A 27,170-nucleotide genomic window follows, 5' to 3' on the forward strand; every position below is an offset into this window, starting at 1 on the left:
ACCTCCTTCTCAAGCGACATTGGATGCTTGATTGACAGAATCGGGAAATGTCCTTCTGGCCTTGTACCACTTTCGCAGCCAGCAGGTTTGAGGCGCTACTATCAACAAATCTTAGCACACGTGATGTGACGAATTGTCCAATCAGAATGCAATTGACAAGCAAGACACATTTCGAAGGACCAGAAGAGGTTATTGTTGTTCGATTCTTGCAGGAAAGCAGACACTCTAATCCAATAGGTATGTACACAACAACAATTTCTGTTATATTCAACTTGTAGTTTTTGAGGCCTTTATACGTAAATAATTCAAAAGAAGATTATATATATTTATTTATAATACACGAATTTATAATAATTATAAAATAAATATTACAGTAATAGCAAGATTAAAAAATGGCATTAATCTGAAACTGTCAACATTGATGATATTGTAATTCGTTTATGATGATAGCTTGTCTGAACTTCACCTGGAGTAGTATGAGAAGGTTAAAACGAATTGCGTTTAACATTATATATTTAGATTAGTACAATATTTTATTAAAATATTTCTGGCCAAATTATAAGCTTTATTTATTATCTTAATGATATTTAAGAAAATACTTTTAATCAGTAAATTATTAGAATAATATAAATTAATTATGATGACAGAATCTTCTTTAATTTAGCTCGTATTGTAACAGGATTTATTTTTTTATAAACATATTTTTATTTGAATAATTAATTAATTAATTAATTAGTTTTTTAAATTAATTTCATACATTACAGAATTATTTTGAATTTTTAAATAACATCATCGCATATTTTAAATAATTAGAAAGAATTTTAAAATTACAAATTTTTTACTGTGTAAAGATAAACTGCGGTAGTTATAAAGCAGCAAATGTATGAAAGGAACTTTTGACAATTTTCATAAATCGTTTCTTTCTGTTAAACAAACAGAAAATATTATCCTTTGTACTGTTATTAAAATTTTGAATATGTTTATGTTATATTTATATGCATGAGTATTTCAGTTTAAAAAGATTTTTTTATGTTAATAGTATACGTATAATGTGTATACGTATGAAAAGCTCTGTTATTACTATTTATAGACACAAGAATATAACAAATGAAATAATTGTTATGAAGGAAAAGTACTTTTATACGTGCTCACTGACAGCTAACCTAGTCACAAGTGATAGTTTCATTTAAGAATTATTAATTGTTAAGAATTTTAAAGTGTTTTTATATTTATAAAATTCTCGTTTTTCTCGCTTCTTAATTTGTGTTTATATATATTTATTTTCTTACGCAACAACATTATATAAAAACAATTGTTCATTTAGTAACGACAGGGAATAGTCTCCTACTTGAAATAAGCTGGATATTCTTCGATAAAATAAAAATCTTTTTGGTAAAACAATTCTATCGTGTTTTAACAATAAATAGCGTATCAATTGCTTATTCTTTCATACGTTAAATAAATTGTTGGGAGACATATAAGTTTCAAAACGATTTCTCTTTTTATCTTATATAAATTTGATCTTATTCTCGTTATAGAGGATAAAATCAAATTTCAACTCGTAATAATATAAGAACTTGTAAGATACTGCAAATATCGATTTTTCGACTATTATATTCAAACATTTTTCTTAAGAATTATCCACTTGGGAATGTTTGTAATAATTCAGGTCGACTGCATCTTGATGGATTAAAGTGTAACCTTGATTAAATACAGTTTACTACAATTTTTTGATATAGTATATAAATATTTTAGTTATTTAAAACAGAATTCTCTTAGTCAATATCGTTTATTAAATGTCTGAAAGCTAAACAACGTGAATAATAAAGCTAATATTTTGTTAGTTGATGTTAGAATTTTGTGTAAGGGAAATTTATCTTTCAATAAAAAGTTAAACTACGAGAGTTTCTACATTAACCAATTTAAAAATTTTTAAAAGCTTATAGCAAATACGAGCTATAAAATTTTATTAAAAATTAAGTTTATCAGCTTAAAAATTAATATATATATGTATAATTGATATAAGCAAAAACGGTTATCAGAAGACATTGTATAGAAATTTTTAAAAAAATTATATATTATTGATAATTCATTTTGAAGTTTTGAAGATAACTATAAATAAGAAAAAATTATCGAGAATTGCACAAAAAATTGCAAAATTTAATGCCATTTGTTCAACCAACTTATTAATATTAGTATAGATTAATTCATTCGAAAAAAATATATATATAAATTTTATTGATAATTAAGTTAATATTACTTTTTAAAATGGAATTTTAATGATAGATAAATTATACCAAAAACAAATTCAAATTTACATGAAATATTAAAACAAAATCAATACGTAAATCCGACATTTAACATTCTCTTGTCTGAACATTTATTAATAATATTAGCATGACTTATACACAAAATAATTACAGCAATCAAACTGTTTCCATAGCATGTTAGTCGCTAGCCATATTAAAATAATAAATTTGAGTAAAATTCACCTGCATATGATAAGTAGCCATAATTTAAACAATGTTGGATATTTATTAAAACTAAGTTATATAGTTTAAGTCAGCTTTAAAGTGATTTATTTTTATTAAATTAGAAACAACCGACGGCATTAGAATATACGAATTTCAAGTAGACAGGAAGACTTGAAATAATAATAATAATAATAAAAAAATAAAAGTACTTTTTACAGATTTTCCAACTTGTTATTTTATGTGTAGGGTTTAGCTACTCGGGAATTAAATCGTCTCCTACTAGGAATAAAATTCATAAGCTTACAAATATATCCCATTTTATGAAAACTAAATTCTAAACTTGGCTTAACATCGATAACTCTCACTGGGGAACATATCGATTTAGACATTGAATAGGATTACTTCTAATCTTCATTTCTTCGTTTTTATTCGGAAAGTTGATATATCCCGTTGATGTAATAAATCATTCTTTATTATTATTTTTAAAATTAGTGCTAGCAATTTAATACGTTAATCATAATTAACGGATACAATTTTCCGAATATCTTTCGTTTAAACTTTTACAGTAAGCGTAGGAAATGAAATCTTTCATTATTTCATGTCCTATACAAAATGTCAGTTTGGCAATTTCAATTATAAATATTCCTAATTTTTCAAAATTTATAATATAAATTATAATTAAAAATACTTTCCGGTGTTTTTTTTTATGAAAATAATTATTCAATTTACAAATTTAATGAATTTTTGAAAATATAATATCCAGTAAGGCGTGTAATGTAATTTACTGTTGAATTTTGTTAAAAGTCGTTTAATGTAATAGTAATTACGGTAACAAACATTAATTTTTTATTCTAGGCTTTAAAAAAGACGGTGATAAATGGCGCGTAACGATGCCTATTTCTCATGTTTAATAAAGGAAAGAAAAGATTTATATTCACTAATTTTAAATTATAATATTAAAATGATAACGTAATTAACAATTTTGCAACGATACATTTTCTAGTAAAGCAGAGCTCAGAATACCGGTAATTTCTTCTATCTTGGGTCATTAGTTGAAGTTTATCCTGCAGACGGCGATTATCACTCGCGTCAGTGACTTGGTGACATTTGTTGCCTTTTTCACTTGCTACACAAACTCAAATCGATAATTTCCTATTCAACTCTTTGCCAGAGAATTTGCAACTTGATAGTTTACTCAGCTATGTTAAACTGGTAGAAATTACCTATAGTTATATTGCAATTTTAGCGCGGCTATTTAAGGCTGTCAAATAACGAATTGTAGAGATAAAATATGTAAGAATATCCCTTAAAAAGTACAAAAATATATACTCGAAGTACGAAATTGTTCCGAAATTTGTCTCAGTACATTTTATTTGACAGCAGAACATACATACGTACAATTCGTATGACCTTAGAATTGCTTGTTTATTTTCAATTATTAGGTCCACCTTCTGGTTTGCGGAGATGCAATTGCTTATACAGTTCCATGAAACGAAAGGATGTCATTAACATAAAAGATCAACGCTCTCTAACTAAACCTTGTATTCGCCCGCATCATAACCCGCAGAGTATAAATTACAGAGCAACAACTTTTCCGTGCTTGCAGCGTTTAATACCCTCTTAAAAGAAAAAAAAAAAATTGTAAATAAATTCAAAGAAGAAATATCGATTTAAGTTTTAAGCGATCGTATTTAATGATTGGAAGTTCTAGTTAAAACTAATTTATTATAGCTCGATACAATTTCCTTTGCTTAGTTGCTGGTATCGATAAAGATTGCCGGAAAAATGTCGGAGCGAGAAACGTTTGTGTCGAAGTAATGAAAGCGTGACATCATTTTTTCCTTTTCTTTGACGGAATATTAATGAAAAATATTCAAAAGTGAAAATTGTAATTCTTGAAAAACATCTCTGACAAGTTTCAAAATTAAACGTGGTACGAAAGTTATCGCAATAATGTTCTGAAAGTTTTTAAAAATGAATGTACAAAACTTTGTCTAACATCAAGATTAAAGAATTAAATTAAAATTTTACTTTTGTTTTTCGTACAGCTCGGCTGGTTTCGGGATATAAACTCAATTCAAACCGCAGAACGAAGAATTTATTAAAATAATAATAACAAATAAACGTATATGATTAAAAAAATATATAAAAAATTGCCATATCTTTCAGAGAAGAAAGGTGAAACATTATTACAATTTTAATATAAGATTTTTCTTTTTAAAATTATTTTTAATTTAAATTTTAAACTATTTTAAATTATGAGATTTATTATTTTCCAACAATCATTCAGCTTACCGACGTGTCGAAGTGAAAAAAACAAAAAATTTCTTTAGATAGACTTGCATAAATTACAAAAACTCCTTCTTAAATTATATCAACAGCAAGAAATATTTTTTATTTTTAAAGATTTAGTAGAGATTTAGAAGATCATAAAATTATATTAACGTAAGTAAATTAAATTGGCTACGTAGATTACAAATAAGTGCAATTTCTCTTCATTACAATTCTATTATTTTGTTTGAAATAGAAAGGATAATTGTTATTTTGTAAATAATTACTAGTCTACGTTATTTACTTACAATTTAATCTATACTTATAATTCTACATTTCTATGTGATCCTTCATAAACTTAAAGAAGAATTGCTTTACAATGCCAATTTTATTTGTTTTCCACTCAAACGATTTCTTTTCAGCTTTTAAGAAAATAGAGCTTTCTTTGAAGTTATGTAATAGCTAGACTGAAAATAAAAGTTCATAGTTTGGACTGGATTAATTAATACCGATCAAAATCAAGTGATAGCTTTTTGTTGTCGAAAAAAACAGCAAGAGAAAGATCTCTTTACGGACCGTAAAGCATGGAGCATTCCCAATTTACGATGGTCATAATGCACTAGCCATTACCAGCCAATCTACGGAGATGATGATTTGTTAGTCTTGTTATCTGAACGTTCTAATCTCACAATACAGTCACCTATTAAAGAGCCATAAAATTATTTCTTTTGTGCGAGGAAACGTCAATAGAGAACATTTATGTTCTCTTCTGATTTTGTGGTTCATTTCGACAAAGTGAAAGTGATAAAGTCTTTCTTTCATCGAATTTACAGCTTAAGAATCAATTTAAGATCGTTACTAATTCCTTTGGTGACTTTATCGATAAATTCCACTAAGTATTAAACTTTCAGAAATTAATTTCTTTAAAAACATTTAGTGTTTTATACGCAGTTATAAACGTTATAATGATATTATAACGATGTCATAAATTCAGTTAACAAATTTTCAAGTGGATAATATTCTACACTGATAAGAAATGAAAGTTTAAACCAACGATATTATATATTAAGAAGAATATTTTCTTTATTGGTTTATATGTGTGTAGTCTACATACTCCGTTTTACAATATATTAATTAATGTTATAAAATATGCGAGGATTGGCATTAAGTTCGACTTCTCTTAATCCAATCTCTCATTGTTTCTCAAGGAACAATAATTGATGAAATTCAATCTTTGGTATTTGAACGATAAAATAAGATTGAGATACTAAATCAATTTGTCTAGTTCAAGGTTACAATCAACTTAGTGTAGTAAATAAGAATATAAGACGCTTTTATATTACATTATACTTCTTTTTCTATTCTCGACTATAATTTAGATTGTTAAATATATCAGATTTTTTTTATCTTTTTTACTTTTGTTAAGAATTTATTACGTCAATTCTCCGTAAATAACGGGGAAGATCGTAACAGTTTCGTTGTTATTCTGTTGAAATTTAAAAGGTGTTTTCGATCAACTAATGTCTGGATGTTCCGGGTTATTTTCTTTTTTATTATGTTATATCACTTTACACCCGTAGTACATGACGCATCTTAACACCGAAATGCTTCCGATTGACGTAAAATTTATTATAAACTTGTTCAACATATCTTGAAGCCATCACTTGTCATTTATTTTTATTATCGTGGGACGATTTATATGCAGAATCGGTCATTTAAGAGTGAAATGCGTTTGTCGTCTTGGATAAAAGTTGCCATCTATCAAGCTACATATCAATTTATGCTCGTCAGGCCTCCTACCGTTGTATCATTACACGAATGTTTTCTTTCGATAACTTTGCATTTATCGTATGCGTTTAATATATTGTTTAGTGCCATCTGTCTTGGATAAATATAGGTAAGTAACTAGATCCATTATTGTGATTTGTTTTCTTTTTGTATCTTGCAAATCCTTTTCGCTAACGATATTTACGAAAGCGAGATGTTTGAGTTATATTAAACATAATTTTACTAAATATGAAGATATAATAAGCACTGTAAGCATAATATAATTCACTTATAATTCGGCATCGGATTAAATCTTTATCTGAAAGAACTCTCTAAATACTTTTATAAATATTTCCGATTGATTTAATCTGCGGATAGTTTCTCGTGCGAAGTAAATACCTAGAATACAGTGAATGATTCGTAATAAAAATCGAAATATTCGGCTTATTCTAAGTTATTAAATACTTTATTACTTTTCTAAATTTACTTTGTATTAAATGAAATATTTTACATTGTTTAGGTTCAAATTAAATTTACTTTCTTTTTAAAATAAATGATATGATATAGGAGAATAATTAGAATTCTTACTGCTAGAGAACGAAACAGCGTAGACTTTGTTATTAATTTTTACATGCATCGATAAAATTCGAAATAATTTCAATTAAATATTTGATACTGAAAATTACGTAGAAAGCTGAGTGGTATGCTTTTTAAAATTATATAACGAAATCTTTAAGAATAGTAACTACTTATTTGACGTCACGATAACAATGAAATTAGTTATTTTTTACGTAAAAATTTATATTTTTGTGATTAATTTCACTAAAATTCCATCCCATCCTCCATCACATTTGTTTTTGCAATCCATCCCAATATTTTATGCTTTGTCATTTATTATAATGAGGTTAGTAATATTCTTTCGCTATTAGATATACAGTATAAACGAAAAAAATTATATTTTTAACTTGAATTTAAATATTATTCTTTAATATAAGAGAATAATAGAATTTAGATAAATACATATTTTAATGAACAGTTTTTAAATTTTTAATATTGAAGAACAATGTATTAAAAGCAGCTTTTATACAATAAGAATTTAATTATAAATTATTAAAATTATTTTAAAAACTTTTAATTAATTTTTTAAAATAAAAATTAAATGATATTTCTGCTTTTTTTTTCTAATATATTTGTATAATTTTATACATGTTTCAAGATATTTTCTTAAGTTGTAAATGTGAAGAGTCACTATTTTCTTTTGTTCGAGAATTTTATTGACACAATTTCCGGTTATGAAACATTGTATACTGCATTTATTTTAAAACGATAAAATTCCAAAGCCTATAAACCATTTCATTTTAGGTTATTTATTGTTACTTATTCGAAACTATACAAAAAAAAAAAAAAAAAAAAAAATTGATTCTTTGCGCTTTCTCTCTAAATGCCAAGTTTCGTAGGCTTACAAAATGAGAAATTGCATGAGTTGTATGCACTAAAATTAAATTCCAAGGTATATTTTATATTAAAATTTGATGGTTATAGTTTGGAGCTATATAGAGAATTATATATTTATATCAGGGGTGGGCAAGCAAGGGTTCAGTGGGAGCCGAAATGTAAGTTTTGCAAAATGCATGGGAGCCGCAGTTCTGTACTGTCGTGGCGAATAGTATGGTAAGGCAGGGAAGGATAGGTTCTTGACCCCATCCGGGTCGAGAACTTGTTTTAAAAGAATAGATTTGAAATGTCAATTTAATTTATGGCACCAACTTGGAAATAAATTACTAACTGTTACATATATATAATTATATATTTTTTCAAAAATATGGAAATAAAATTGTAAAAATAACAATAAGCAGAAATTAACACTTTCAGCAAGAGCCGCATGTAACAAAAAAGAGCCGCATTTGCCCATGTCTGATTTATATATTTGCTTTAAGATTCGCTTTATTAATGTTAATAACATATAAATAAACATGAAAATTAGCTATAATTAGAAATGCAATCAATATACAAATAGGCTGAGTTCATTGATCACAGAAAATTACTAAATAGTCTAAATTATGTAATTTCGGGTATTTATCATAAATGTAGTACTACATCTTTATAAATATGAATTGGGAGCAAATAATTAAATGGTTTGTTAAGTTAAAAAGATAAAAAAACTAGGACTAGTAGCGATAGAATAGTAATTTTGATTACGTGTATTAATCTTATTATTATTTATTGATAAATTGCCTAATAATAAATTTATATGAATTTTATATTGTCAGAGTAGTCTTTATAATATCATTTTTCTCTATACATTGTAGAAAAATAATATTATAAAACTTTTTAAATAATTGTTTTATTGTAATTAAAACCATTTTACATTTAAATAAAAACGAAATTAGTTAATATATACATTAAATACTTTTTCAAAGTTCAAACAGATAAAATGAACCTATCCAGTTTTAAATTATAAACATTTCATAATTTAATTTTAAAAATTTTAAGAATTTATTAATTGACGTTGTAATTATCTTATTTTTTGTTAAGGAAAATTAATAATTAATGTCAAAACGAAACTCAGTATTTATTTATACAGATTTAATCAATAACTTTAATTAAATCATATAAAAACTAGTTGCAAATAAACAAATATTGATTAAGCTGCCACTAATAGCAAATATCATTTTTAATTTCGATAAAAAGAATATTAGGATGACATTATTGCAAAGTCTAAAATAATCAGATCTCTCTCAATTAATTTTACTCAAACTTGCAATTCTTTTCTAGTCTTAATATCAATAGTATTATATTTTCTTAAACTATTTTTATCCTTTTATATGTTATTATTATATCTACAATATATTAAATATTTCTGTTTGATACATTATAAATAAATAAACCATATATAACTTATCAAAATACACTAAAAAGGCAATAATGAACTAAAAATAGTCGTGTGTGTATATATATATATAATAAAACATATTAAATATGTATAAATTCAATATTTAATGAATCAAGATACAATTCTAGACATAACTTTATTTTTGAAAATATCAATGGTTAGATTAATATACAAAACAAAATTAAGCCTGAAAAATGACTATAGAATATAAAATAGATGAGTTTAAAAAATGTTTATTTCTAATAAATAAATAAAGATTTTTCCGTCAATGATAATTTTTTAGGAGAGAAAAGTTTATGTTTAAGTAAAGTAATTTAGTAATAGTAATTTAGTAATTTAGTAAAAGTTTAGTAATTTTAAAAACCGGTAAGCAAATTCATTATTTTAATTAAAGCAACTGCAAAAAATCCAGTTTAAAATGTCAAATTCATTTATATTAAAAACAACAAAATCTTGAATAAGGACACAAAAATAGATTTTAAGAAATCTTGCTTTAAAGTTATTTAATCAGAAATATAAGTTTAAATAATAAAAGGATAAATGTTAATCAATAGATTAAAGCAAGAGATTCAATAGATTAGAAGGCTTTTAGCTTTTAATTTCAGAAGAATAAATTTCAATTTATGTTTTCAGTTGTGTTTTCAATTTTAGAACTCTTATTCAAAAATTGAAAACACAACTGAAAATATTTTGAAAAATTAATAACCGATTTTTCTCTTACAGTACATATCACAGCAAACGATGAAAATTTACGAAGAAAATGTCAGAAATTAATTTATTAAAGGAATAACACAAACAAAATAAATAAATAAATAAATAAATAAAATAAAATATTTTATTTATTTCTGTCTTATTTTAAATACATAATTCGAAAACCATAATACAAATAAAAATATTAGAATTAATAATTTGTAATAACTTTAACATATTGCGTCCTAAATAAATATTACAAGTCCAAAATTAAATTTCATTTACTGCTTATGATCTGGATTATCTTAATTATACTTATATAAGCATATCATCTTTTATAAAGTAATTTGTTTATATAACATTATTTAACCAAAACTATTTAAACACAGAACAGGATATCATCGAGAAACAACAACAACAGAAAAAAACACATGCACTTTATTATTATTAAAACATATTTATACATTATCGTTAAATTAAATTACTTAATGCATAAAACGCTTTTTTAGACTAAAAGACAAAATTTTCTTTTATTAATTAAACTTCTAGAAACCAAAACATTTGTCTTAGAAATAGAATTACTTGTTAATTATAATAATTACTAATAACTTAATACATATAGTTTTTATTAGGTAAAATTTGTTTAAATCTACATGATTTTTAAAGAAATTATGAAATTCTATCTGTATCAACTTTTATAACTATTAATGACTTTAATGTTGTTGTTGATAATTATGCTTTATCTGGAATCCATACTTTCTATCGACGCATTTATTCTCAGCAAGCATAACATAAATTCAATTCTTTGTACTATTTTTTAGTCTAAGCTTTTTAAAAAATAGTCAAAGGTTTAATTTAACTTTTTATTAGTAATATATTCATTTAACTTAATAAAATGAATTTAGAAAATTTTATCGTCATTATTTATATGAAAAAGAATATTTGCAACATATTTTATAGCATCTTCGAATTCATCTCAAGACATTTTTAATTCATTAAATTGCTCAGTCCATTGATTTAGATATTCACGTGTATCATAGAAATTAAATATATACTTTCTCATTCAATTTTTATGTCGATATTTTCAACTTGATTTTTCCGGCAAGAATACATTTTTCTAACTAATAATTGTTTCTTAAGATTTATACAGAATTTGCAGATTTGATTTACAGAAACCTTGTCCCTTTCGATTTTTAGAACCGTTTTGTAGAATGGACAAGTCTGTAAGTTCAGGTTTACAAACTTCAAAAAATTTATCATGAAAAAACCGGGACAGATATTTGTCTGAAAAGCACAGTGACACAGGAACATAATACTATAAAATGAGACGTCTGATAACCTTATATAACATGTATACATAATTTATAGTACTTTATAAAAAAAGATAATGCATATTGATTTTATAAGAAATTCTATAGAGTAGTTATCTATTATTTGTTATGTCCCTTGATTGATTTTTCCCCGTTAATTTAGTTAACAAGCTGTAAAAGAACAATGGCGAGTAGAATATTCTTGTTTTAACGATAGCCCTATAAGCAATTTATTTACACTGATTATCGGGTTTGGAGATCGCTCAGTACGAAGAAAAGCTTCCGAAATTATTAAAATATTTATATTTATATATATATATATTAAGAAATTTATTATATATAAAACATTTAACTGTTTGATCGCTATAATGGGTTTACTTCGTTATATCATTTCTCGAGAAGAAGATTTAAGTGTTTTGCTATTATTTCTATATTAAAATCTTTATGGTGCTATTTTATTTGTCACATTGATTCATATTATTAATACCACAACTTTCTAATGTTTAAGTGTATTTAAAAAATCAAATTCTTTTTGATTATAGTATAAGTACTTGTAAGCATGAAAACAATAACAATTTTCAAATATTTGAGTAACTGAATTTCACCAATCAATTGAACATTTTTAAAAAAAAGTTTTTATATTATGCAATTTTTTTAGCTCCATCCCGTAGATTTAATCAATTAAAGAAGATTAAAAATTATGTAGGTCTATAAAGAGGCAGAAATCTTTTTGTAATTGGGAGCTAAGTTAAGAAAAAATGAAGACACAATTTTTAAGAACAGTAATTATATTTTCAAATAATAAAAATAGGATATTTTATGATTTTTATTAACACATTTCTTATTTAAAGATGCTAGAAACACGTACTTTTCGGCAAATTTATTCAAATTTGGAATATATAGTACTTATTATTTCTTAATTTCTATACAGTTTTAACGCCCGACATTATTTTTAATATAATTCGTTTTAAAAAAGTAACTAAAATAATAATAAATTATCAAAAATTAAAAGAAGTTTTTAAATTTTAATTAAAGAGCCGCATCTTTTTTGAATCATGCCAATTTCCGACTTCTAGTCTAAGAAAAAAATATAAGTTTTTAACGTGCAAATAAGCTAATTATAATAAAAAATAAAACGAGCCATTTCGTTAGTAAACCAGTGCTTTATTTTGTTAGAAAGTCGTATTAGTTAATTGAAGAAATGAAACAAAAAATGTATTGATTCGGAATAATTCCTCAAAATAATTATAAATTTTAAAATAAAAATTTATAAATTTTAAAATAAAAATTTATAACTGCCAAATTTTTCAAGCATTTAGTATTATTTGTTACTTGTTTCACTCACTCGTTAGTCTGTATATGTTTAATATTTTTTATCCTTTCTTGTATCAAAATGAAAAATTAATTTTTGTAAATTAATTTTTGTGTAGTTCTCTATAAAAATTCTTGAAAATCATTAGCTTCTGAACAAATCTGAAAATAAGACTAGTTTTGTTCATAAGCAAAGATTTAAAGTAATAATAAAATAATGAAGAGAAAAGATATCACATTTCATACAAGATCAACATTCGCTCCTTACTAATCAAAAGTGAATATTACAATCGAAAATTAATATGTGTGAGTGATGAAGAATGTTGTCCATTTGATGAAAATAGCAAAACTTATATAACATTTGATTCGGACGTAGTGGGCTTTATCATTCTTTGAAAAGGGTAATATCTGAAACAAGCCGATATTGCTATCTCCGACGATACGTGGCCATCACGTCCAATGCTTTTATTGCCGACTTCAATGCAATATGAGCCAGACACTTTGAACATAATACGCTCATAAATTATTCTTTAGTACGATACATAATAAAGATTTTACTTGTACAAATTGAATTACAGTCTTCGTTTATAACAGGAATGTTAAACGTTTCGTGTCTCATTATCATCGTAAACATGTCAATGAGAAGTTCATGATGGTTATCTCTGAGGATGAGTATTAAAAAAATCTGAAAAACCATGGGAGAAAAATAATGAAAAAATTGATTTTTTTAATGCACTAACTATAAGTACAGTAACAACAAAATCTCTATAAACATACGTCTTCTGAAACACGACTGCTTAAATCTTAATCTATAATACTCTATTTCTATTATATAGTGCTTTTATATTTAGGCTGTTATTACTGTGTTATTATCATCGTTATTATATGTTATAAACGCGTTAAATTAGCGTAATATAAATTATGTTAGGTATTATATATAAGTGTGCAGCATTACTATTATATGTTTACAGATGTTTAATGTAAAACTAGAAGGATAATTCAATAAAATATTTTAGTACACAAAAAAAAAATTAATTAAAAGTTAATTATCCAAGATGCATTATTAACAGTCGCTATTGGCAGAACTTCAATAACAAGCTAACAATGCTTTATTAAAGGCGATAGGCTTGATGAGTTTGCTACGTTTATTGATTAGTTATTAAAAGATTGTATATTCGCTATCGTCCGAAAATTTCTCTTGAAGTACAATGAAAAACAAGAACTAAAGTGAATTATTTCCATTTAAATATATATAATTAATCTTAAAAGAAATCAGAATAATTCATAACTGTTCATAGTTGGTTGAGATAAGCCGACGTAAATATTTTACTGATTTTTTTTTTTTAAACTAATGTTGAATGACATAACGTAGACTTTGTTTCTCTATACTTATTCATTTATTTCCCATCTTTTATCATTTACTGTTGCTTTTGAAATGCAACTATTATAACTGATACACATTTTCATTCCAACATTTTTCTTATTTACAGTTTATAAATTTCTTCATTCCTTTTAAAATAAAATAAAAGTAGCTTAAATTGAGAATAATAAAATTGCAATATATAAAAATTTGATTATAATAAAAATTAATTTAAAATATCTATTACTCTTAAGCAAAATGTTATTACAGGTATCCCTCGTACAACACGTTTTCGTTTTAACACGGTTTGAAAATTGGGGATAATCTACGTACAACATGACTTCCGGTTTCGCTCTAACACGATTTTGGAAATCCTCTGTACAAAATTTTATTTAAAAATTGTGAAATTTTGTACAGAGGATACTTTGTTATTCGATATTTTTTTTATTCAGTAAGCACGCGTGTTGTCTCAAATGTGCTCATGGATTTTAGAACATTGAAATTTTCAAATTATTTTGTGACTTTCATCAGGTTTATTTTAATGAAATCTGACAGGACAAGGAAGAAAAAAATTGCACTAACTTTCTTATCAATCAGGTATTGTTGTCGTTGCTTTCAGACTTTAGTCCGTGTTTTGGTTTTATAGATTAGTCTTCGTATTTAGTAAAGTTTATTTAAACATTTTTAGGTAAGTGTTATTAAGCTTTTTTTGAAACTGCAGGTAAGCAAGCAGTCATTCGTAAAATGACGAACGAAATACAACGTCGTCTCGGTACTCAAACAATTCGGTATTCGAACACAAATTTTGGAAAAAAAGTCGCTCGATACTCAATTGAACAAACACGACCCGCTAGAACAAACTTTTCAATTAATAACATATTTTTATTTCGTCATCCATGAAAATTTTTATCATAAAAATAAAAAATATGAAAATGTTGCTGATATTTCTGATCAAGATAAAAAAAAAAGCTCTGAGATGACGATGATACTTTGTTAATAGAAAACGCTCTCGTTTAAATAAAATTAATATTAACGCGTAATACAGTACTTTTAATTGTGATTGTTAATTAATTATTGATTGGAAAAAAGTAGCGATTACTTTAATAAACATATTTCTCTTAGTAACGAAAAATAATAGTATAATTCTGCTAACTTCTGGAACGTAACTACCGTGTTATACGAGGGATATCTATACATAGAATCCAACGTTTTATCACGCCTTTACTTAAATTCAGTCAAACTGGAGTTTTTAAAACAGAAAAGCAACTTTTAGTAAATTTATATTTAACTAGAAGATTAACCGAAGATCGTTGAAACAAGCAACTTCCAATAATCCTGAACTTCACAGATTCCTCTTTAAGCTCATTGACAGAACTTTTTTGCTATTCTGACATTTTAGAGCATTCTTGCATCCAAGTCATGAGATTCTTTATGGTAATTTCAAAGTATAGATTCTTAATTTAATGTTTACTGGCCTCTTATCCAGATAGATGCACTTCAGGATGTTTTAGCTTCACACTTTTTCATTATTACAATAAATTATGTTTCAAGCAAAACAATCTGTATCATGGAATCATTTTACAAACTTATTAGGGAACTTCCAACTCTGTGAATTTATCTATGCGGGTGATGATGTACTGATTAACAATAAATTTTTCTTTTATACAAATCCATTTCGAAGATGATTCATTAAGTGACGCATCATTTATTGGTTTCAGATCAATCTTAACAAAAACAAAGTGCTCTTACTTCTACTGCAGAACTCCATCCACCATCAAAACAGAGATTTAGAAATTATTCAGGATATGTTCAATATTTTGGCAATATAAGACATGAAGAGGGTTTGTCTCTCTTTTATTTAATAGCCCCACTTTGGAGAACACAGCTCATCAGCACAAGAAGAAAACTTCATCTATGTCACGCCACGGCAGCTTCAATCTTTCTTTATGCATCTCATATGTGGAATATTATAACTAAGAAATATAGTAAGTTCATTGACAGTATTGTTACAACTTGAACAACGAATGTACTTAACTTCTCATAGAGGGATGACTACTTTAACGAAAGAAACCTTTTGGAAGCAAACCAATTCTCATAACGACTCATACACATCGTTATGACAGTCTAAATTGTCAATTATCTCTGTTTTTATATTATATCATTTTTTAAACATTCTAGAAATTATAAATCTGTTAAACAATAGACATCTTTGGCAAGAAGAATTTGCCATATTCGTTTTGATAAATGATAATGATACTTCGTAATTATGAATAAAACATAATTAGAATAAAATTGAAATTAAAATAATTCAAATATTATTCTTTTTTATTGATTATTTTTCTGTATTCAAATTTAGTTAGTTGAATTAGATAACTAATCACTAGTAATTAAAATAAGTTTAGCAGGTAAACGTAGCTTATAATCATACAGTGTGCTGATTTCAATAGCCGTATGGTTTAGGCCCTATGCGGTTAAAGTAGCAGTCTAGCATTCTGGGAGATCCGTATCAAATCTGGGCGGTAGAAAATCTTCGAATTTTTCATAGGCGGCCTGTCCCGGATATGTCGATTTTCGTCCATCACCATCCGCTTGACCACATTATGGGCCTGACCGAACTCACGAAGGATCCATAACCATCGTAGGTATGGACCCATCATGGGAATAAAAGGCCCGCTAAACACCCATAGGGCGGAGAGTTAAACAATATAATTATATATATATATATGTATTGCTGATATCATTTAAAAAAACGACAAGATCTACATAAAAATGCCGATTATTATTGTGGATTGTTATTAAATATTATGGCTTATATTATGGAAAAAACTTATTCTATAAATAATACACTGTAATTTGAATAATGCATTTTTTAGAATTCTGTTTAAATATATTTAACAATTATTGTCCAACCTGTAAAAGAAAATATATAATATTATATATATTATAGGAATTTTTCGATTTATAAAAAATTAATTAATCACTAGATTAAGAAACAAAAAGGATAAGATAAAATACAATGAGCAATTATTTATTGTGACATCGTCACAATACCGGGATGCAATTTTTAATCATATTTTTAATTTATTTAATTTAAAATATATGCTCTCAACCTTAAATTAGTAGTGGTTTCCCCTGTACATCATACTTTTCCTGTTAGCAATGGAGCCGTACCTGCAATCTATCTAATTGCTTTTAGAGGAAATTTTTTAAATTGAAATAACATGATTTCTTGGTTTGCATCGGAAATTCGTATATAGTTAACCGGGACCCTTTGCACCTATGCTTTCCATATTTGGTCTCGGTTTTCATCTATCTAACTCCGTTCTCGAAATAGATTAAGGAAGGGCAGACATGCAGTCAGACGGACGACAGTGGAAATTTATACGTCTACAATTTTTTAAAATTGCAGCTCAATGACTTTTTATGTCTTGATGAAGCTTTACCGACAGTAAACCTTCAACATATATATTAGAATGTACAAAATTTATAAGAAAATATATAAATATTCATATTAACAAATAATAAATTTTATTATCGTTGTTAAGTATGAATATTTATATTAGTATAATGTATCTTATATAAGTTTATAGTTAGATGGGAAAAGCTGTAGTCATCAAAAAATCGATTATAATATTTTGAAGCGAAACATCATAATATCTGTTGAATGTGATGGATTGATTTCGAAATATATGATAGATTTCATGATAGATGAATTTTGTAACGGATTTAATACATTTATCATAACTTGAGCAGAGCTTAAGTATTCATCTACGAAAAACTTAACAACAGAAAATGAGATCAGGTTATGGAAAACCGTAGTGATGCATTGATTTTGTTTCAAAAAATGTAATTCTCCATCCATAAAAAATAAAAGTTCGAATAATGCTTTTTGGAGTCCACTAATGGCCGAGCGGATAAAACTGTTAAACATTTGGTAACCCCGGGTTTGCCTGGAGTTTTCCGGGTATCTAACACCTAAACAGGGACCAGTTTCTCACAAAAAAGTCTTTCCGGTAAGCATATCGCCCTCTTGTTGTGTTGCCTTATCCTACAAACAATAACAATGCTTCCCGTTAAAAGATTAAACCTCCTCTTAACCGCATTTTTTAATCTTTCGGTTTTTAATTTGATGAACAAACAAATCTCATACATACTTTTTGCAGTATTTTCTAAATACATGTTCTTCACGTTTATTGAAATTCGGGAAAGTTAGAAATAATATTTCTGTAAGGGAAATTTTCGAGAGACATTTCCGTAAATTATGTAAGTTTATTTGTAGACTTATTAATGAGTATATGGTTAATGTTAATAAATATGAAAAAAAACTTATAAATTCATTTCTATTTTATCGTAATTTATCTTTATTTAATTATTTCCAAAGTAAATATATATATTTTTTAATTTGATTTAGTAGCGATGTAAACTTTTGCGAATTTGTATTCCCAAACGAACTATTTTATTTATTAATAAAAAGGTACGCCGATTAAATCGTCTACGTAATAAAATAGATCTATTTATATATCAGCGGCTTATATAACGGCTAATAGTTAATTGATTAAAACATAAGTAGAAAAAATTACATATTTTAGTTATTAAATAATAATTTTTACAACTAGCTAAATTTTAGTTTTCATAAACGATATCAAATATATTAGTTTAATAAATTTATATCAAAAAGTAAATACAGTAGGGCATCGTTTATCCGACTTAATTGGGGACTGGGGTTGGTCGGATAACTGAAAAGTCGGATACCGAAAAGTATGAAAAAATACATTATTAGTATAGTGTATTAGGCCTGGTTTAAATACTAGCCTCCCTTTCATGGTCGAGCCAGTGCTGCCAGCTAAAACATGCAAAAATTTAACAAAAATAATATTAAAGTAGCCAAGACATAACCAAATATTGTAGCGCCACATCACTAGCGGACATTTGAATTTGCCGACTAGAACGCGGTCGGTTAACCGATAAGTCGTTTAATCGGGGTCGGATAATCGATGCTCTACTGTAAATTCTAATACTTTCTATTAAAAAGTTTATAATTTTTTTTTAGATTTAAGGTAAAATTATACTGTAATATTTATAATTAACCAACGAATATAATATAACCGAAGTCTAATTGTTTTAATGGATCTGTTGGCGAGAATTAATATTTTTAAGTAAACGGAAATTTATTTATATATATTTCGAAATGGCATAGCTTTTAATGTTAACTACAACATTATGATGTTCCTAGCTTGAATACAAGAATTTATAAATGTCAATAACGAGTAAAATTTTCATCAAGTTCGACCCCACTGGAGTATCCGTATGACCCTCTCTATCTCCTCACTCCCTCGAGTTTCCGTATTTCAAGATTCAATATCATCAATGTCCCTTATATACAAGTTTTCATGTCAAATTTCGTTTCTTAATCTATACTCCACCCTGATATATTAAACGAAAGGATCTGAAAACATGAAGATTTGCAAAAACCCGGAGGGTCGACTTTCGAAAACTAACTATTTATTATAAGTGAGGGTTAGATTACTGTATAAACTAAAAAGTATCATCTCGTATTAATTATAGGCCTATTGTATAAGTTGAAAGCTATGCTTGTTGAGTATGCTTGTTTACACGCAATCACTGTAAAAATAAATGAAAAAAATTAAATGTTTCTGTCTGATTTGCAGAATGTTTTACCCAAGTTTATGTTTACTCTATCCTCGAAAATCTTAAGATTAACGGACGACTTTACTTTCTTGTATATAATACTGTAGAAGCTTGAATAATAAGTCTAACTTGTAATCGTTCAAAAATAACAGAGTAGACTCTGGTAGAGGGTTTATCAACATACTGTTCATCAACTAACCCACATCTGAAGGGTGAAATGGTGAATTAGCAGAAAATTATATTTTGTTTTTCAAATCTGATTTTTGGAAAACGCTATTATTTTGCTCGTTATTGTGTTGTTTTGTATGATAATAAGACACCAGTTCGGCCAGTTTTTTAAAGTAAAATTTATTTTACAATCACAGCTTCCAGAACTTTTTACACCATCATTTACCCTATGTCATATATAATAGCGACTCCGACTTTTTAGAAAAATACAATTCGTTTCAATAAAAGTAATTTGAGGCAAATTAGAATGTTAGCGTAAGTTTTTACTTAAATTTATCGATCTGACATCGAATGATGTAATCAGAGAGACAAAAGTTTTGCAAATTTCTAATTTATTCCTTGCGAATTAATCTAAAATTTCGTATCTTTAATTAAGTATATTTAAATTTAATACTATATATAGTTATATCGTGTTTAATATAATGAAATATAGTATATATTATTAAATATTATTAATGAGAAAGCAGTCTAGGTTACAATTTGGACTAAACAGAAGATTGAAAATGTTGAAAAGATTTATTGTTATTCACGTCAGTGGCTAAATGATAACATGTAAATATGCTTTAATTAATAAATAGTGTATATTCAGATTTATACGTATTATTAATATAATATTCTTATTCTACTATCATATTGAATATGAAGTGTAAACGATAATTATAATTTTGTTGACCTAATCTTTAGCGTTGTAATGAATATCCTAAATTAATTTTAAAAAGTTTCTTTAAGAGTAATCATTTAAAAAATGGATTCTAAATCGTTTCTAATAATTTGACTGATTAATATAATTAATTAGGATTAACTCGACTCTAAATCATTCAAATAAAAAATTTAATTTTACAATTTAAAAAACAAAATTCAATAAGAAATCTTATTCCAGTTATAAAATACAGAAAATTCAATTAAAATGCAATCCAGCGTATCACATTAAATGCTTGAAATTCGATAAGAGGTTGCTTTTAGTCGATTTGGATATTTCGCATAGAATGCCCCTTGGCAATGAATAAATTTTGAAATAAATAAAAATTCTGTAAAGTAAATACATGCTTTTCTTTTAAAACTTCCATTTTAGAAAATGTACTAATAAAAATTTAATAATCGCCAGTTACAATGTATCCTGGTAAACAAACTGATAAAAAATAAAACACAATCTCATTTTTCTAATGTCCGTCTTGTATTACCGTATCAAAAGATCGAACAAATATGCCACTGTTGAGAATATTGTTTATCCATCCAACTCAATTATGTTTCAAATTTAATTACTTTCTAAACACTGACAAAAAATGTATTTATGGAAATGAAGTACTTCAAATATAGTATTATACAGTAAATATGATGTATATTCTCATCATATCTGAAGTAAAACGAAAGTGATTTATAAGCTGCCTAAATATTTTAATATGTTTAATAGTCAGTTTATTAATCTAAACTGTTTTAGTTTAGATTAATAATTTTAATTTAGATCTATTTGATACATACTTTCAATTTTGCGAAATAAAACAAAAGTTATAATTTAAAAAAAAATTAATATCTTATTTTACGATCAGGGATTTTTGTAAGAACAAAATCTACTGTGTTTAGCCATTATTGATAGCATGTTTGCATGCTATTGTTGGTTATTTATAAGGCATATTTCATAAAATATGACCTACACTTACTTTATAAAAATTAGTACTAATTAATTAGTAAAATTAACATTTTGTTAATTTGCCTATAAATTAATATATAGGCAACTTAAGATGTGCTTGATATATCTAAGCACATATTTTTGTTACCGTTTAGGATTATTCGATTATTCAAAATTAATTGGAAGAGAAATCATAAAACTTCGATTCTCTACTGTAGAAAATATACAGTAGTCCGTTTTATAGCACAAATAAATAGTAGTAGTGGAAGCAACTACTATTTATTTGCTTAGAGTTTTTTTCTCTACAACTAAAATGAAATTTTTCTAGCAATCAAAATATGCAAACAAATTTCATGATGAGAATTCTAAAGTGGAAAAAAAACAACTGAATATAATTGAGGGTTGATAGCTACATAAATATATTACGAATTTGTTTAGACCTACACACTAAAGAATGCACAGTTGTCAAGTATTTGGGGATAAAATTATAAAATGTGAAAAAAGATACACCATTATAGGAAAAGTTTTTAGAATAAAATCCTCCTGTTGTTAGATGGTACTTGGAAACAGACATCTGGCAACTCAAAAAGAATATTATCTCAATTATTCCAACTATATATAAGCTATAATGATTAGATCATAATATACATAGTATATTAAGACAAAATCTTTATATAATTTTAACTTTTAATTGTTAAATAAGATAAAAGTAAGTGCTTTCCTAAGTTCGACTTTTAGTTCATAAAAGTTCGTAAAACATATTTTACGTAACCGATCACATAATTACATAACTGGTTACAACACTGTAAAAGTAAACTAAAGTAAACAAAACTAAAATATGCCTTTTTAGAAGTTATCTTTTATACTTTTAAAAAAGGAATATTAAAAAGCATTTTTTAAATAAAAAGTACTGCTTATTTAGTTTACTTTATTTATGTTAGGAAAAAGTAAAAAGTAAAAATAGATAATAGTCATACATAATGTTTCAAATAGCATATATTTCTTGCATATTAATTTTTAAATAGGTTAGAGAAAATAAATAGGATACTATATTATAATTATCTTTCAATTTCCGTTATAACAGAAATATACTGTAATTTATATTATATCGGACATTGCATATTGTATACAGAATTATGTACTTTTCAATTTTTATTTTTCTTTATAGATATATTATCCAAATACAACACACGAGAAATTTAAATATTTATTTTTAGAAAATTAATAAACAGATTGATTTAGTAATTTGAAATAAAGATGGCGAGTAACTTATTCAATGACGTCAATCAGTAATATTTTTATCATAAGTTGTCGTCACTCTGTAGGGAAGCAAGCCGATATAATTTGTGTGTGGGAGTAGAAAATATATTTATGAAGTTTGCGCAAAAAGTCAAACCAAAGAAATTTTACAAATAAATTTGAACGTTATTCATTCGATATTTTAGCCGTATACTTTACTTAAGTCCCATTGTATAATACGAAGACAAATAATAAAATATGTTATTTGTCATCTAAATTTTGTCTCGTATCGCCATATCACTTTTTATCACAATGTTGACAGTTATTAAATGCATGCGTGTTATCCAGCTATTAAGTTTTAATTTATATGAAGGTTTTCAATAATATACTACTTTCTGATTTGTCACCATATTCTGGCTAGAACGAAACAAGATAAACAAATTTTATGGCTTATATCTAGGTGTTGAGATAAAAATTACTTTGAATTGAAATAAATAATAATACAAATGTTTTCAGTATTTTAAAACCGTGTATACTTAAGATAATTGTTTATATACAACTGCAATTATTACATTTAGCATTCGTAGATTTCGCTAGTATTTTAATATTAGGCCTAACTTTTTTATTAGCTGTATTAAAGCCGTTTTACCAGGCAATGCGCTCTTTATTTTCAATATTGTATGAATATATTGAAAAGAAAAATAGTGTACTTTTATACATAATGCAAAAAATATGTAAGGAGTGAATACCTTAATACTAGATTTTTATTTATTGTCTTCTCTCCAATAATAATAATTATTATTCTTTATTTTTTGTTTTAAAAACAAAATATACTGTGTTTCATTTTTATTTTATTTTATTTTTTGAAATATGATATATTTTTATAAATAATATTTTAGTCTATGTAGTTTGAATATATTACTTATAATTAATAAAATCGTTTAATTGTTTTTTTATTTTACAGGTTTTCCGATTGAAATTTTACTATGTTGTCCCTTTCTCTGAATTAAGTAAGATTTTATTATAATTATAGAAGAGTAATAAGTAAATTATAAAAAAATCCAATGAGTTAAAATGAATTGTTTGTTGCAGAACTAGAAAAATTCTTGTCATGCTATGATTACTGCTCAAGTTCAAACTAATTATGTCTTCCATCGAATTATTTCAAAACAGTATTCCTATACATTCAAATTCAAGAACATTTGCTTCTGTTACAAGTCCTTGGGAATCTGCTGGAGAGACTGCTTTAGCAATATTGGTCGTATTCATCTTGTCTCCCTTGATCATCTGCAGTAACGCACTCTTAGTGCTGGCCATCAACAGGTATAAAAGACTTCGGAACCCAAGCAACTATTTCCTCTTATCATTGTCTACTGCAGATTTAGGAATTGGACTAGCATTACCATTAGGACTTTATTTTGAATTTTCGCGTTCTAAAATAAACTGTGTATTTTTATGCTTATTCCCGTATTCGGTGTTAGTTGTTTTATGTGGAGTTTCGATTCTCAGTTTAACAGCTATTTCATTAGACCGTTATACTTCTTTAGCAACACCTCTTCGCTATAATAACATAATTACTCACCGGTCAGTCACCAAATACATTATATTCTTTTGGGTTTATTCAATTTTATTGGGTTTAACACCTTTAGTTTATTGGTTTTATTATCGAGGTGATGCCACAGATATTACCTGTTCCTTCGATTTAATACGGTATCAAGTAAGGCTTTTCTTGATATTTGCTCTATTTATACCGTGTTCTACTGTAATGATAGTTTGCTACTTGTATATTTATTTCGTGGCCCGTTCTCACGCTAGAGCCATATTTACAGTAGAAATATCGCTCCGTCAAGTGGCAAATTCCGAACCACGATATGGTCGAACGTTAGCATTGACTGTAGGTCTGTTTATAATTACTTGGTTGCCATTTCAACTTTGTGTCTTCATCGATGTCTTCCAAGATTCGCATTTGTTATCGGGAAGATTGGCTTTCTATTTTGGAATTTTACTTCTTGCCAACAGTGCTATCAATCCGTGTATATATGGCTTTCGTAATGCTGAATTTAAAGCAGCTTTTCTTAGGATCATCGAAAGTGTACTACCGAAGCTCAGTGGTGTAATACGCAGGCGTTACGAACAACGTAATAGTCTCCGAACTTTTACTAGATGTCAATCGCATGTTCGTTTATGTGCATCTCCTAATCAAATTATTAGCACAGACATGTTACGAGTATCGTATCTCAGACCTATGGATACTATTGAACTGACTGCTGCCAGTAGTACTCCATATATTACTACACCCGGAGAAGCAGGGAATGGTGAAATTGGTATTGCAGTACTATGATGATAAATTATCATTCATTCTAATTAAATATATTGTAAAACTATTGTTTCATAAAAATCTCCGAATATAAAAAGTCAAAAGTAAAACTGTCGTAATGTAAATAGTCTGTTTTCATGATTAAATATATACGAATATCTTACAATATTAATTTATAATTTTGTACATGAAAAATTTATTTTTATTTGTTGTATAATATATTTGCTAATCTACAGGACGTGACAGGATTAAATTGCAAGATGAATTTACATTTTATTTTAAAACATATTTATAGTAAGTTTTATTTTAATTTTATTTTGCTGAATTTCAGCAAAACTTTGTCTTGTTATACCAAAAATTTATTGCATTAAAAATCGAAAGCTTCAATATTAAATTAAAGTATTTATTCTAAAAATATCATCCGAAAGGAACTGTAATATAATTTTGAAGATGTGATAAGATTGAAAGTTGAATTGATTTATCCCTAGTTATATAAAGTTCAATATAATAGTGTTGATAATGGTAAGCATAAATAATTTCGTTAATTTTATTATGTTTTAAACTTGGTATAAAACATAAATAAAATATTTAAAATTGATTTAATAAATTTTAAGATTCAAAAGTAAATTTATCATTTTATATTTTAGAATTAAGAATAATACATCAAACTATTTAATTTATAAATAATAACTTTAAAATCTGTAATTAAAAAATATTCTTCGTTTTATGTTTAAAACTAATCTAATAACACGAACGAAGGCTGTGATATATTATATATTATGTTTTTCGAATTTGTCAAGCGTGAATAATGAGCTATTAAGTTTCATTAGTTGAAAAATTCACGGAATTCATTCGCATGAATAATAACATTTTTCGAATAGTATTAAATGTAAAAAATAAAAAAATTGTGAATCTAAATATATAAAATATATTTTTAATAGAAAAATTTATTGTTATTCATGTTATTAAATGCGTGATTTTTATGATATTGTACAGAGATTGAGATTATTGTCGTGTATTTTATTTACTGTGTTGAATAAAAAAATTAAAAAAAAAGATAAAAGAAAAAACTAAAATTCACATAATAAATTTACATTTTAAACAATTTCCTTATAAGCTTAAGAATAAGAGTTTTAAAATTAACCCGTCGAGTTTTATATTATCTTTTAAAGCAGAAAGTTAAATAGATATAATATATTTAATATAATAAAAGCATATTTATTTTCGTTTATATTAGTCATTCGGTGACAAAAATTTCAATTTAATACGTTGTAATTTTAATATTGAATTCTTAGCATTTAATATGACGTTTTCGGCAATAAATAGGTTACCTCGAGAATCTCTTTTCGCTTTTATAAGTGTTATTAAAAGATTTATGTTTAGTCATCCCCAAGAAAATTGCGATATTGCGCAACATAAACTGATATTATATGGAAAAAAAAATAACGTTGAAAAAACTTCGACTGCTTCTATAAAATTTTACTTTACCTCACTCTTTAATTACTTATAATAATTTACTTACAATATAATTTTTATATCTTTTGACGTACTATATCTTTTATTATACAGATTTTATATCTTTTGATATGACTTATATAAAACCATTTTTAGAATTTTTTAAGCTTTTTCAAACGGAGGAACAGATGAATTATTATTTAAATTTTAAAAAATAAAAATTTTATTGGCTTAGATAAGGAGGGCATCAATACATAATAGGCGGACTGAATGCCTTCCACTAAATTACAACGAAGCACATCACCTGATTTTGGTAAAATTATTTTTACATTAATTGGCCTTCTCAAATAGAATTATGCTAATTTAAATTCATATAACCTATCTGAATTTCAGAGTTTCGTATTGTTGAAATTGCGCATGTTTAGTGACTACATTTTAGATATAAAATTGAGGATATTCGAAAACAATTTAACTTAATGCGAACTTAAGTAGTCCTTTAGATTGTTTTATTCATTAAAAAATGAATTATTCAGTTATCCTAAAAATAAATTATTTATCAACAAATATTATTCAAATAAT

General features: G+C 26.0%; 1 protein-coding gene across 2 annotated transcripts; it reads left to right on the top strand.

Annotated features, from left to right (window-relative positions):
• Positions 1-205: 205 nt before the first annotated feature.
• On the top strand, positions 206-25,512 carry LOC136978635 (adenosine receptor A2b-like). Of its 2 annotated transcripts, none has more exons than XM_067274375.1 (3): positions 206-237; positions 23,784-23,829; positions 23,912-25,512. In XM_067274375.1, the coding sequence occupies exon 3, from the start codon at positions 23,964-23,966 to the stop codon at positions 25,158-25,160; it is 1,197 nt and encodes a 398-aa protein (XP_067130476.1). In that variant the 5' UTR covers positions 206-237; positions 23,784-23,829; positions 23,912-23,963; the 3' UTR covers positions 25,161-25,512. The 2 variants fall into 2 exon arrangements, with proteins under 2 accessions (XP_067130476.1, XP_067130477.1); XM_067274376.1 differs by lacking the exon at positions 206-237 and adding an exon at positions 6,341-6,642.
• Positions 25,513-27,170: the final 1,658 nt, after the last annotated feature.

This window comes from Centruroides vittatus, unplaced genomic scaffold (assembly GCF_030686945.1).
Source record: "Centruroides vittatus isolate TY-2023 unplaced genomic scaffold, ASM3068694v2 contig_549, whole genome shotgun sequence".
Taxonomy (NCBI): domain Eukaryota; kingdom Metazoa; phylum Arthropoda; class Arachnida; order Scorpiones; family Buthidae; genus Centruroides; species Centruroides vittatus.